At 38.7% G+C, this 13,561-nt stretch overlaps 1 protein-coding gene across 1 annotated transcript; it reads left to right on the top strand.

Moving 5' to 3' along the window:
* The first annotated feature begins 6,200 nt into the window (after positions 1-6,200).
* LOC104529205 (ovomucoid-like) lies at positions 6,201-11,231 on the top strand. Its single transcript, XM_010173436.1, has 4 exons — positions 6,201-6,255; positions 8,360-8,379; positions 10,531-10,658; positions 11,186-11,231. Exons 1-4 carry the CDS (start codon positions 6,201-6,203, stop codon positions 11,229-11,231), a joined length of 249 nt encoding a protein of 82 aa, XP_010171738.1.
* The last annotated feature ends 2,330 nt before the right edge of the window (positions 11,232-13,561 follow it).

The following is a 13,561-nucleotide window of genomic DNA, read 5'->3' as shown; positions in this document are numbered from 1 at the left end:
CACTGGCATTTGTGGTCAGGAGGTTTGCAACAGAAACCAGGCTGACATACATCTTGAGGTCTTTGAGGTTTCTCTCAAATACTGCTGGTACAGTGTTCAGAACTAGTAGGACGTTCCTGTTCTTCAGATACCTGGGTTGAAACCCTGGCACCATTGAAACCAATCACTGAAACCTCTCATTAACTTTGATTCAGCCTAGTTTTCACTCTCAGGTATACTCAGGCTAAATTATACAAGTATCCTGACAAGGACTATGTTGATCTTTAGAGGAATATGTCTTTCTATGTCCATAAGATGAGTTAAACCTACCTACAGGAAGCTTTTCTGGCATAGATCATGAGGTAATGAGGAGCCAGTAATGAGGAAAGTCATTGTCTAAGACTCTTCAGAAAAACAACAAAGCTCAGCTTGAAACTGCCCCTTTTTCTGCAGAAATCAAGTTAATTGTAAGATGGTTGCTCTCTAAGATATAAAGTTGGTTTCAGTCCTTGATTTTCCATTTCCTATGCCTTATATTGATCCAGTGCCTCTGCATATCTGCTCTAGAAATTGCCAGACACTCTTCCATCTCCGAGGAACTCTATATTGTACCGAAAGATGTTAATACCACAGCACAAATATTCACTACGGCGGCTCCATACAATGGAAGTAATTTCTTAACATGCTCCATCCAGTCAAGAAAATAGGAGTTGATGTGTCATTTGATCCTTGTACTTCTCTTTCTTAATTTCTCTCCTTGTTGTGCTGCAAATAATCTGGAAACCTTCTTATGAATGTCACAATGCATAGAGAGTCAGGCTGCACAATGTAAAAATTTGCCCCCCAAAAACCTTTAGATTGCAAAATCAAAGCTTCTGAAGTAATTATAAAACTAAGTTTATTCTTGAGGATCCTGGCGTATGGGAGTCATTAATCATGTAGACAGCTAATTGGTCTTCTACTGGGCCCCTGTCTTACTCAGTGACCCACCAATCCCTGGGAAGGTGCAGCTCCTCCAGCTTTCTATTCAGACTTATCATTCAGCATGTGGCGTTAGGTTTTGCCTACCACACCTCTCTAAATCTACACTGAACAGAGACTGACTAATTCCCTCCAGGGCTTTTTGTGGGTGCTCCTCATCCTAAAGAATGCTTTACAAATAGTTGGTGTTCTTAATGAGGCACTAATAGATTGCAGTAGGAGCTTGCTATACTCTAAGTACTTCAGCCATTAGAGCTGTGTAAAGCAGGCAGTTCCTAACAGCAAAAAGCTAAAAAAAAAAAGGCTTATGTTTAGGGGTTCTATAAGAGAACACATACTAGATTTCAGATCCAAATGCTTCCCTATCAACCCCTCCTTCCGTGTTGACCTTCATCCTTTCTCTCTTCTTCATAAGTTGTAGCTTCTCTTTCATAAAAGTTGTAATATTTTTAATAGAGACAAAAAAAATGTATGACCTCTAAAATTGTTTTGAGACAAAAAACTTAAAATAAAGCTTTCCTCAAATATTTCAGTTTGACTGACTTCAGTGTGACAGAACTTCAGAGTGACAAACACCTGGAAACTGAGCCTTAAAATACAAAATATAAGGTAATTTACTTTAAATCCTATTCAATGCCCACTGTCCATTCAGTGCTAAGTGTTAAGCTGTTAATGCTTGTTTTGCATATATCTGTGAAGAATCAAGTCAGAAACATCAATGGTATGAACTAAGTAACTCAAAAGATTCACAAGCTAGTTGCACAACAGTAGATATCATAGCCTTGTAATTTATCTTAAAGAGATCAGAAGATACAAAGAAAAAGAATAAAAATTAGCTCCATCCTTGGCAGAGCCATGATGTTGGGTTTTTTTACTTTCTAAAATAATATATGAACACTTCAGCTGGGATCTGACCCAGCTTGATGTGTGCAATTTTAAAGAAAGGCTCCTTTGATTTTTCTTAAGGTGTGGAAAATAGGAAACTCACCTTCCTTAGGCAGATACCCAAATACTTTGGCACAGTTTGATGCCTTAAGAATTACTTCAAATCTTCCATTGAGCAAGACTTTAAACCCTGATAAATTAATTGCACATGTGTGGACAACCCTGACCACCCACACACAATATGATTGAAGGAGCCTGTGTACTGGGTTGCATATAAACATGCACTGGAATCACTAAGAGGTCTGAATTCCCACTCCTGACTATATCAATACCTATCTTGGCTTGTACATTCTTCCCAGGTATACACGGTGTGTGACAGTATGTTCTTTAACTAGTCCACATGCCATTTTTTCAGCACTGTTGATGTACTCAATGTGAGGCACTTCATCATATAAATAGGAACAAGCTACTGCTCATCAATGCTTTCCAGAATGCAGACAGGTAACATCCTCTCATGCAGAATAAAGCAGGCACTTAACTAATGACATACTGCAGCAGCATATTTGGCATTACATTTGTGCTCCATTCAGGGATCCAAAAATAAAAGCAGTGTGTTAATAATTGTGACAAATGTTCATACTCGGAAAAATATGCACTAATATTTTATCAGATATAACAGACCCATTAAAGTGAATAAACATTTGTTCACCAAGTAATTGATTTTTCTTCTTCAAAATAACAACTTGGAGAAGTAAGAAGTGCTAACTCATAAAGACAAATACAATATGCCACAAAGTCTCTAAGCAGCTGACTGCCAGCAACAGTTAGCGCTCACCTATGAGAATCAGTTGAGGTTGGAATGGACCATGGGGGTTGCTTGGTTCCTCACATCTCTACCCCACCACCAGACCATGACCAGTTTAGAAGACATTAATTTTTTAATATCTCCAAGGATGGAGTTTCCATAATCTCTCTGGGCAACTTGTTCCAATGCTTGACTACTCTCATTGTGAAATTTGTTTTCCTCACTTCTAATTGGAATTTTTCTTGCTGCAATTTGCACTATTCTCTCTCTTCCTTTCACTGTGCACATCCAAGAAGAATCTGGCTCTTGTCTTCTCTGTCCACTCCTATAAAGTAGCTGAAGACAATAATGAGACATTGCCTTCTTTCTTTAAACTTAACAAACCACTTCTCTCAATCTTTCCTAGCATGACATGTGCTTCATCCCTCTAGTACCTTGGTGGTCCTTCACTGGATTTGCTTCAGTATTTCAGTGTCTTTCTTGTGCTGGGGAGCCCAGAACTGTACATAGAACTCCAGATGCAGCCTCATAAGTGCTGAACAGGGGAATCAATTACTTTTTTGACTTGATAAGTACATTCTTCCTAATACAGCCCAGTATGCAGAGCTGTACTTGTTCACTGTAGGGGCAAACCATTGACTCCTGTCCAACTTGTCCACCAAGAGAAGAACCACTCTCTTCTCTAAATCTGCTGGTAAATGTTATTGAAGACAGCACTCTGACCTAGAGGAACCTTTGGCCTATCTGAGGATGACAGGTCTCAGGTTGTCAGACTAGCTCCATATGAAGATTACCAGGGCAAACAAGCCTCTGCAAGTTTGGACAGAAAGACGCCTCAGATGAAGCACTTTTTTCAGTCAATGACTATTTTCTTCAGTTGGCTAATGTGAATTCTGTCCATTCTTAAAGTTAGGCATATAGATACGAGATACTTCAGTATCCTTTTAAACTGGAGTTGCAATAAATGCTTTGTGGCATTACTTCTTACCAAATTTCATTTTGAGATTTTGCATTTGAGTATTACCTCCCTGCAGAAAGTGAAATAGACTGTTTCTTTCTGTGTATGACATTTTCCTTCTCAAAATTTCAAGACAGCTTTGATATTTCAAAAAACAAAAATTTGGCTGACCCCCTGCTGTGCCCTGCTTGTAGTGAGCTGCTATTTGCACACCCTACAATATGTCACAGCTTCTCATCAGAACTGTATCCCTCCTATCTTAGTTCTCTGGGCAAGCCCTACAAAGCTTAAGGTCCACTGCTCAGAAAATTAATCTTAAACTGATTCAAAAGCCCTAATCAAAACACCTAAACATTACCAGAAAGAAAACATTCACACTATGGCTTTCCTGCTATGGACATAGAATAAGCATCAGGAATCCTTTCCATAGCAAGATAATTTTCATATGCTGAGAAAAATCTGATCCAAAATCTCCCTCCTTCATTAACCCCCTCCCACCTCCAGAAGTCCTCTCTTTCTTTCTACATTAGTCCTCAGAAAATCTTCCTACATCAACTCAGAAGACTGAAAACAAATCTTTATATTCTTCTGCTAGAGGGCTGGGATGGATACTGAGGTTGCATCAGACAGTACACTGTAGCATCATATTAGGCAAGACAGTGTAACCAAAGTGGCAGATTTCCTCATACCAGTGTCAAGGAACCTGCATGTTCTGTCAAGCTGCAGTTTTGTAGTTTCAAGATATCCTCAAGAGTCTTGTTTGCTCAAAACTATTCAGACTAGGAGTACCTTCTGGGTTGTTTTGGGTTTTGCTCTTGTTGCATAACGTTGTTAATTGTCCATCAACCAACAAACATGCCCTGAATATTCTCCATGAGTTTATACACACTCTATGCCAAGCTTTTCAGAAAAGTTTCAGGCTTTCCAGAACAATAATTTAACTTGCATTCCAAAGCAAGCAGAACCCAGACCAACCCCAATTTAAATCACAACCTGTTTTTTGTGGTCTCCACCTCACAGGACTATGCACAGATATCCAAGTTAAGAACAAAGGAAAATTTAAAATTAAATCACTAAAGTAAGGCCTCCAACTCAAAACAGATCTTTACCTATCCTGGAACTGGAATTTAAAGGCATCTATTTTTTTGTCTCGTTGAAACAAAATGAGAGATGAGAAAATAACCATTTATTCATTACCTACATTCTTTAAAGTCAAGATGATCCATATCCCTCTTGGCTTCCACATGAGCTAGTGGGGCCTGAGGCTTTCTTGACCTATTACAACTTTTTCTCTAAGAACTTTCAGTCCCTCTCTCTTAGTGAAATGAGCATACATGGCCCGAACTCCTGCGTGGGGAAAAAGCTGCAGACTATCTTGCAAGGTGATCACTGAAATACTGTGAATTGTAATAGTGTGTGGGGATCTTTCATACTGAGACAATTTGCACATCTACATTGCAAATCACTAAAGAGAAGGCAATTCTGGAAGGATGGGTTAAAACAAAACTATAGGTTCAAAACTCCACATTACTTCAAACTTTATTAAAATTAAGACTCAGATCTGAATTTCCCATTGTGACTCTGCCCCTTGTCTGTATTATAAAAGCCAGAAAATTATGCCTATTGATTAAGTCACTAACACACTGCTATGTTGGATTTGTTTAAAGAATCCCACATTAAATTACACTATTGTGCTGGAAATACCAACAAAGGAGAAGATGGGCAGGCGGAGGATCTTCTCCATATCTCCATGACAGCAAACTAGTCAGTAACTCAGCAGGATGCAGAATGGCTGTGAGCTCATCGCTTCTCTTTGCGAGGCATTGCAATGTGATATCTTTGCTCATTCTGTCACAAAGTGTTGTTTCTGATCTCTAAACTCGTGGAACTTGAAAGGCAAAAGAACACTGAAAGACTGGGGTATCTTCTGGGCTGTGTGTGAAGGTGAGGGTATTCACATGAAACACAGACTTCTCCAAGCAGCAACTACTGTCACGGAGCAGTCTGAAAGGGCTCAGTGCATGGCCATACGAACCAGCACCACCTCTATCCACAGCTAGCAACAAGGGTCTCCAAAATTTCAGGAGAATGGGAAGTAAGCATTTCAGCTCTACTGGTATGAATCTTTCGGAACATACCCAGTAAGAATTGCAGGGTTTTTTTTTTCCCTGGGAATTATGTTTAGCTCTAAGAGTCAATATGACAATAATAGAACGGCAATAAGTAACCACCTTACTGAATCACTCCTTGAACATGCTAATGGAGATGGAACAGTTAATTAGGCAAGGGGATTAGCCAAAGTACAATACATCTCCCTTATCAACACAATCCATGCCGTGACACTCATCTTTGCCCTGTACTTATGACCTGCATGCTGTGTAGAAGACATTCTTATTGACTCTACCCATGGGCAACACCTTCTTCTAATTACCTTCTCTACAAGGGGGATTTCATCATCAGGGCTCCTGCTCTTTGTGCATGCGTGTATATATATCTGCTCTCATAGGTACAGGAATACACATTTAAGCTAAGTGCACTGGAATACTTAGAGCACAGATTGGCTGTGAAACAGGTCAAGAATCTACGTCTGCTATGAAGATAACAGGTGCCTTTGTGCTCCTCGCCCTGGCAGTTCTTTGTTTAGCAAGTGAGTAACCTTTTAAAATTCCTGATATATTATATTCTAATGTTCAAACAAGAGAAGATTCTCAATCTACTGGGATAGTAAGCAACGGTTGCTGGACTTGGGTGGCAGAAAGCAAGTGAAATTTTATGCTTGTGCACTATTTAGCAAGCAATAATTTACCAGCTTTACAGTTGCCAACTTGAGGAGATGAAAACTATTCCTTGATGGGGATGTGCATCAGAGCTGCATTCTGCATTGTTACTAAAAAGTGAACTACAGCAGGTTTTTACCTACTTATTTTTTTCTTCCATCTGAGCAGGCAGTTTGGAGCTGATGAGTTCCTTCTCCTGCCAAATTGAGCAAGCAGGAGACGGTTGATTATGCGTATGCCACATAATATGGGTGTGAATAACCTCTTCTTTATGATGTTAGCTTGCCAGGCTGGAGAGAGCTCTGAGGCGCAAGTTGCTCTATGGCAAAATAGGGAGCTAGAACAAATTTCTTGAGCCTTCACTTGGTTGTTTTTTTTTTAACAATAATTTGCAATTAAAAAAGAAATATAAGTACACTTAGAATAACTGAAAAAGGAGAGCCTAAATCCTCTCTGCTTGTAGTACAGCAGTTTAATAGCATTATGAATGTTGAATAAGCAAAACAACTAAAATGTTAAAACAAAACCAAAATTATGAAACAAAGTAATCTTTTTCCCTTTTGAATAGCTCTGAAATGTTTGCTTTGAAAATTGTCTCAAAATAAAAAATTTTATGAAAACTGTGAATTTTAATGAAATGGCATGCTTTTGATGGAAACTGTTCTTTCAAACAGTGTTTCATTAACCGCATAAAAAGAAATAAATATTGCTTTCATAAGAATTCCAGCACATCGTTTCCTTGAACTTTAGTTCATCTTGTCTGCATGAAAACTTCATGGATCAATAATTTTTGAGCCACATCTTTCTTGCGTTCACTCCCAAATACATAGTGGATACTAAAAGGTTACCAGAAAGAAAAAAAAAAAAAAAAGGTAATATTTTTGTGGAAGTGGGTTAAATCTGATCCAATTCCAGACTAATGAAAATTCAATCAAACTTCTGCTGGCATAGACTGAGACTTGACATAGAGCATTATTTATGCAAGTTTTCTTTACCTTGGACAACTTCATTAGATGAGAAGATGTAAGCAGCTCCATGAAAGGAAGTTTCAATGGAAAGCTTAATGGCTTTAAAGATCAAAAAAAGCTACATTTAGTCAGAAAGACAAGTGCTAGAGCTGTATTGCCTTCTATATCATAATGTATTTTCTTCCTGCTCTGATAACTTCTATACTTTGGAAGCCACAGAATGACAATTACAGGACAGGAGAACAAAATACATTCCTAAAGGAAGTAACAAATGTGTCACCATAATGGAGACATGCCAACGTTACTTGATTACTTTATGGGAGGCGTAATTATCATTGTTTTGAAGGAGCTTTTTGAAGCCCCACCTGAGAATAGGGCTCCATTTTATTAGATGCCATGTGTACACAAAATAGGAGCCAATCCTTCTGCCAAATAGTTTAGAATCTATATTAACCAGCAAGGGAAAACAATTTTTAAAGTGGTATTATGATTTACATTGCATTATCATTATTATATATATTTAGTATTATATTTTAATGAAGATATTACTCATTACTGACAGAAAACTGAAGCATAAAAGGACCACATGATTTGCTTACAGCCACATAGTATTTTTTTTTAATAAATTTGGGAATTAAAGCCCAGTCATGCTCAACAACTAGTTCATCCTAAACACAGTGGCCATTTACCATAATATTGACTCTTGGGTCTTCAGTCTTTCTCTGGTGAAAAGGGGAACAATAGCCTTAACTCCCTCTGACAACAAAAACTGTTCTAGTTGCTGACACAGATTTCTAAGGTAAACAATACAATCAGGTCCACTTGTTTAATAGGTCCTGACACCTGTATGTTATTAAACACTGAAAAACTATGTCAGTATTTACCTCAAAGGAGGTAAGAGGGTTAGTGTTGCTGGAAGGGCTGGTACTAATGAAACCATCCCAGCTGCAAAATGAATGTTCCTCAACAGTGTTTTTTATCTTTTGTGATTCTGTTTATATTGCAGATGCTGCTGAAGAGAATGAGGTGAGTAATTTTCTCCTTTATTTATGGATAAAAATATACTGTTTATAACAACATGAGGACAGCAAGTCAGAAAAAACATATTAAACATAAATGTTGCCAAAATACTGAGATTTCAGAGAGAAATGCCCGAGTTTGAGATATGTGGTTTCCAAATAGTCCCTCTGACAACTTCCAGATGTTTTTACCTGTAATGCATTCTGGGCAAGAAATTGGGCAAGGCCAAATTTTGAATCAGAGAAATTAAGATTTTTCACATATTTATCTGGTGATGACACTATAAGGCTTTCTTGGTGAATTTCAGATTCTAAATCATGCACCTAGAGGTTTTAATTTCTCTCTGACTATGCTGGAGTGTCCATCCTGGGATCAACCTCAGAAAGAAACAAGGCACCAACCACTAAAATCCTTACTCAGATGAGCAGAGACAAGCCCTTTGGGAGTCCAGGGGACAATAACAGGGAGTGGAAATTCACCCACACACAGAGCTGGTTCAACTAGTATACTAGTACAACATATACAGCCTCTGATGCCTAAAGCTACACTAAGACATACATACTTTTCCAGGAAGAGCCTGTTCCACTCTCCACACCAAACTAAGTATCTTCCCCATTTTATCACCTGTTACCCATATGCATGTGGCAAATTCGCCTAGTTCCTAGCTTTTTTTATTAGCTGGCCTTTACCTCTCACAAGTTGGTGGCTGACCAGTTCTAAAATGATCAGTTACAAGCTCCAGAGGTTCCCTCCCATGCCACTGCCTCTGCTGGGTTATGTTATGGAAATCTCAGCTATGTCAGGTCTCTGACCTGCTTTTGCAATTGGGGCTAGGTGTGCTGCCTCCTGCTTTCCAGCCACAGAGCTTGAAATGTGTCAGCAGCCAGGGCTTTGAAGGAGAGGGAAAGGACCAAATTAAGGAAAAACTTAGGTAAACTAACATCCAATATGTTTGTTGGGTTTTTTGTTTTTCCTAGTGGAACACTGGATTTAAGCCCATAACACCCAAAAGAGTGATTGGCTAATGACTCTCTTTGCCAGTGGAGACCTCTTAGTCTGTGCTGAGCCATGGCACAGGGGCTGGGCTGCTGAAGATGCTGACCCCCCACAGCTCCTTGCTTCACCCACCTGCAGACCCTGGGCAATGACTAGTATAAAACCTATCATATAATCTGTAATAAAGTCCAGGTTTTGACTGAAGTAATGCTCCTGTCCTTCACTAAGAGTTGGAATGAAGGGAAAATAAAATCAGGCCATAACAGCAAGGCTGGGTCCTGTTTTAAATATGTACACTTATACATATTTTGGCTAGATCTTCAGAAAGGAAAAGCTCCCGTCCCTCCAAGGACTAATGTGCTTTAAATTCTCACTAGACTAGCAGCAAAAAGAGTTGAACCGATTTTAGATACAACAGCACCTATAAGAACAGGTGATTTCCCAAGTAAGCAAACCTTAGGCTTTTGAGGATGACAAACAGCACATTAAATGGAATATATGCACTGCAAAAGGAGCTCCTTGCTTATCAAATACCAGGAACAACATTCACTTGACAGGACAAGATTGACCTCAAATCAGGACAGGGACACTTTCAGTCATTTCTTTTATTAGTTTGTACTCCCATTCTCATATGTAAGTCTGTAATGAATAGTGTCCCACTATCGGATGAGGGTCTTTCAACAACTTCTTTTCATGATAATATTTAAATAGAACTATACTTAATTCTGCCTGGTCAGATCCTTTCAACAGTGTAAAAAGCACCAAGAAATCTTGTGCAATAGAGACAGAAAGCCTTCACATCCTTGAAAATTAGTATCACCTGAATTTACTGACAATTGCAACCAGGTTGAAAAAAAAAATGAAGCCTCAACTTTTCTGTAGATGAAAAAGGGGCTATTTTTTCCCAGTACCTGTATTAAGACGGACAGTGAAGTCCTTGAAGGTGTTCAGTACCTGACATGGGTAGCATCACACACATCTCCATCAGAAGGAAAATTTATTTTTTGAGGCTTAGGCCCAGCTAATGCAGATGGTGGAGCCCCACTAACTGTCCTGCTTTAGAGCAGCTGACAAGCTTGTCCAAAAACTTCATTATTTTTGTAGGTGAATGGAGAATGTGAGAAAGATGGATTCAAAGAAAAAATTATACTGTATTTGCAGGTTGACTGCAGTGAATACAAGAGGTTACCAAGAGGAAGACCTATTTACTGCGAAAGACTCTATCAACCTTTTTGTGGCTCTGATGGGAAAACATACAACAACAAATGTTCCTTCTGCAAAGCAGTCCTGTAAGTAAAATACTACGTAATTACCCCTAAATAAGACAAAATCTGAGATTAGTTGAGTTACCTAGTATTTTCATTCCATCTAAGTGCTACCATTTTTTTCAGGGTCACTACTCCTCTGCTTCTTTGCTTAATCTTTATAGACTAATTGCTTCTCCCACCAATAAGGTCCAACTGATCTAAACAAATTACCTTGACAATTTTGTGAGCAACTTCCTATTCTAACAGAAACTGTAGAAGTCAGCTAGTAAAGAGAAGAGTCCAATGAGCAACACAGGTCTAACAAGGCATGTGGACCCAAATCAGGTCATATAAGAATTCAAAAGTGGTACTGGAAATATCTTGCTTTTTATGGATAAAATACACAATATTTTAAATAAAATTGTTTACAGATCAGTGCCTTCTTGTCTGCTACAAATGTCCATAGTGTCTTCTCTATTAGCAAATTGTTGGCTGAAGACTTCAGAGAGATTTTAGATCATAATGTTAAGTTTACTCTCTGCAACGTCTGTCCTTCCTTTCCTTTGCAGGAGAAGCAGAGGTGCCTTACGTATGAAGCAAGCAGGGGCATGCTGAATGAATTCTGCATGACAGAGAACAGTGCCAAGAACAGCTTTACACTGCCTTATCATAATCTCTTAATTTGACTTAATTCATCCTGTCTGTTCTGACGATGGTGAACAAAGCACAAAGCAGGCTTTTGAGTTGTGCTCTGCCATTTGCTGCTTCTCTCTGCTCCAGAGTGTTGGGATTGACACTTCTGTCCTCCCTGCAAAGCACATCCTCAGGATTCTCAGGAGCATTCCTGTTCATGTGGCAAGTTGGTTTTCACATGAGCCCTTCATTATGTATTTCTCTCCAGAGCTGAAGTTCAAATCTTCTGACTGCCACCCAATTTGAGTGGACACAAGCCAGTGCAGGCATGGTCTCTGCTTTCTTTGTTGGTTAAGTGTTTTCTTTAATTTACCAGAAACTTTTGCAGATACTTCTTTTCAAAGGCTTCAGCTTTCCTAGGCAGTGCTTTGACTCTTCCAGTTGTGTAGCTAAATTTTAAAGTCTCATTTTTCTTCTAACTTTGTACGATTCATATATGTTGTTTAGCTACTTAGTTTGCATGTTAATTAAAATAAACATTGACTCTTTTTTTTGTTCATGGTGACCTTTCTAGAGAACAAATGTATTGCATCCATTATTCATAAATGAGATATTTCCCTAGAAATAGAGCAGGGGGCAGAGATAAAAACCCAAAGCCTGGAAGACCAAAGTAACATATTGTAACACTGATAATAAGCACTATATGGCCTCATGTTACTGGAATTTACCCTACAATTTGGCTGGTTTTTTTACCTTCAAATGAAACAAATCTGGTAAACTGTAAGACTGTATAAGCTTTGTAGCAGTGTCTCTGTTAAATTCTGCATTTAAATGTGATCATTAATGATTCTGTTCACATCTGAGAAATTGGTTGCTTTCAGACCTGAAGAAATTTATGTTCTGCTCTTACATCCTCATTATCTTCATTATTAAGATAGTTTATGTCTTTTATACTTGAATAGTCAGTCAAGGGAATATATTTTCCCAGAATTAAAGCTTATGAATTACTGACTTTACTGGACTTACACATGAAAAAAATTTTGGAACTGGAATTTGGGTATCATTTTTTATCATTTCTGTCTAGTTCTCGAGTTGGACTAGAGTAAGACTCATACTTCAAAAGAAGGGAAAATGAGGAAAGAAGCTCATGTCCTTGCTTTGAAGGCAAGACACCAAAAAGCCTCACCATTCCACTGCTGGCTGAATGTCACTGTAGCATCAGGCAGACTGCATTTTGTAATGGAAGGAGCAAGAAGCTTTTTTGGTCCATGGTGTTAGTATGTGCTCTTTCTCCTGACAGAGCTGAGAACATAACCCTCATCCCCTGTAGAGGAGAAGAGGCTGTTGGACTTTATGTGATGCTGATTAACAACCAAAGAAAGAGTCTTTCACAGGTTACTTCTTTACCAAGGAATTAAACAGTGCCAGGACACGGCTGTGAGCACTGAAACTCCATCATCTTTAGTTTTAAATTGTTAGCGTGGCCCTGGCATGATCCTGACTTGGATCAAAATTCTTCCCAATAGTTCTCAGGCACATCCTGGGAGGCAAGAGACCATTCTCAAATAGCAAACTGGATGAAGGCACCCTGTTTTGGAAGCTAAAGTAAATCCATAGCTGAGATGTGACTAGACTCAACTAGCTGGTCTCTGGGTGAGAGGCTCTGTTTAATTTGCTAGTACACACTGATGTAACCCCAGTGTATAGTTCGATTTATAACGTCAACTGGCTGAACTATGTTTACACTAATTGCCATTTACACTCAGTACATCTGGAACATTTAGAAGAATGATAAAGCTGAAAACAACAAAAAATTAAAGGAAAAACTAAGGATTAATGAAATGCTAGATTCAGTATGTAAATGGAGTGCTATTTTCCAACCAAGCAAACCTCATAAAAAGTAAATACTCTGCATTTCTATGTCAAATAATAAATAATGAGTGTCACTGCATTTCTGGGCAAACTAGCAGTACCTACTGAATGTGACATAAATCTTGGCCAGATCGATTTCTTAACATTATTATATGCTGTTCCCAGTCACTGATGTGTCCCATGAAACCACAGGTAGCAGAACAGGAGGCTAGGGACTGTTTTGGGGATGAAGTGGTATTTGTTCCCCACTGTGGGAGGCTTCAAACTCCCTTCTAATGGACAGTGGTGCCTTTAGTACATTAAAAACCTACTCAACACTGAATCATTCAAAGGCCACTGAAACTGATGGGACAGTACCTGTGACCTTGGCTTTAACTCTGATCTTTCAGAAATGAGAAAATGGGCATGTTATTGTCTAGGTGATGCATAAGCAGAAGATA

Source organism: Antrostomus carolinensis, unplaced genomic scaffold (genome assembly GCF_000700745.2).
Source record: "Antrostomus carolinensis isolate BGI_N321 unplaced genomic scaffold, ASM70074v2 scaffold8978, whole genome shotgun sequence".
Taxonomy (NCBI): Eukaryota; Metazoa; Chordata; class Aves; order Caprimulgiformes; family Caprimulgidae; genus Antrostomus; species Antrostomus carolinensis.
This window is presented reverse-complemented; position numbering and strand designations above follow the sequence as displayed.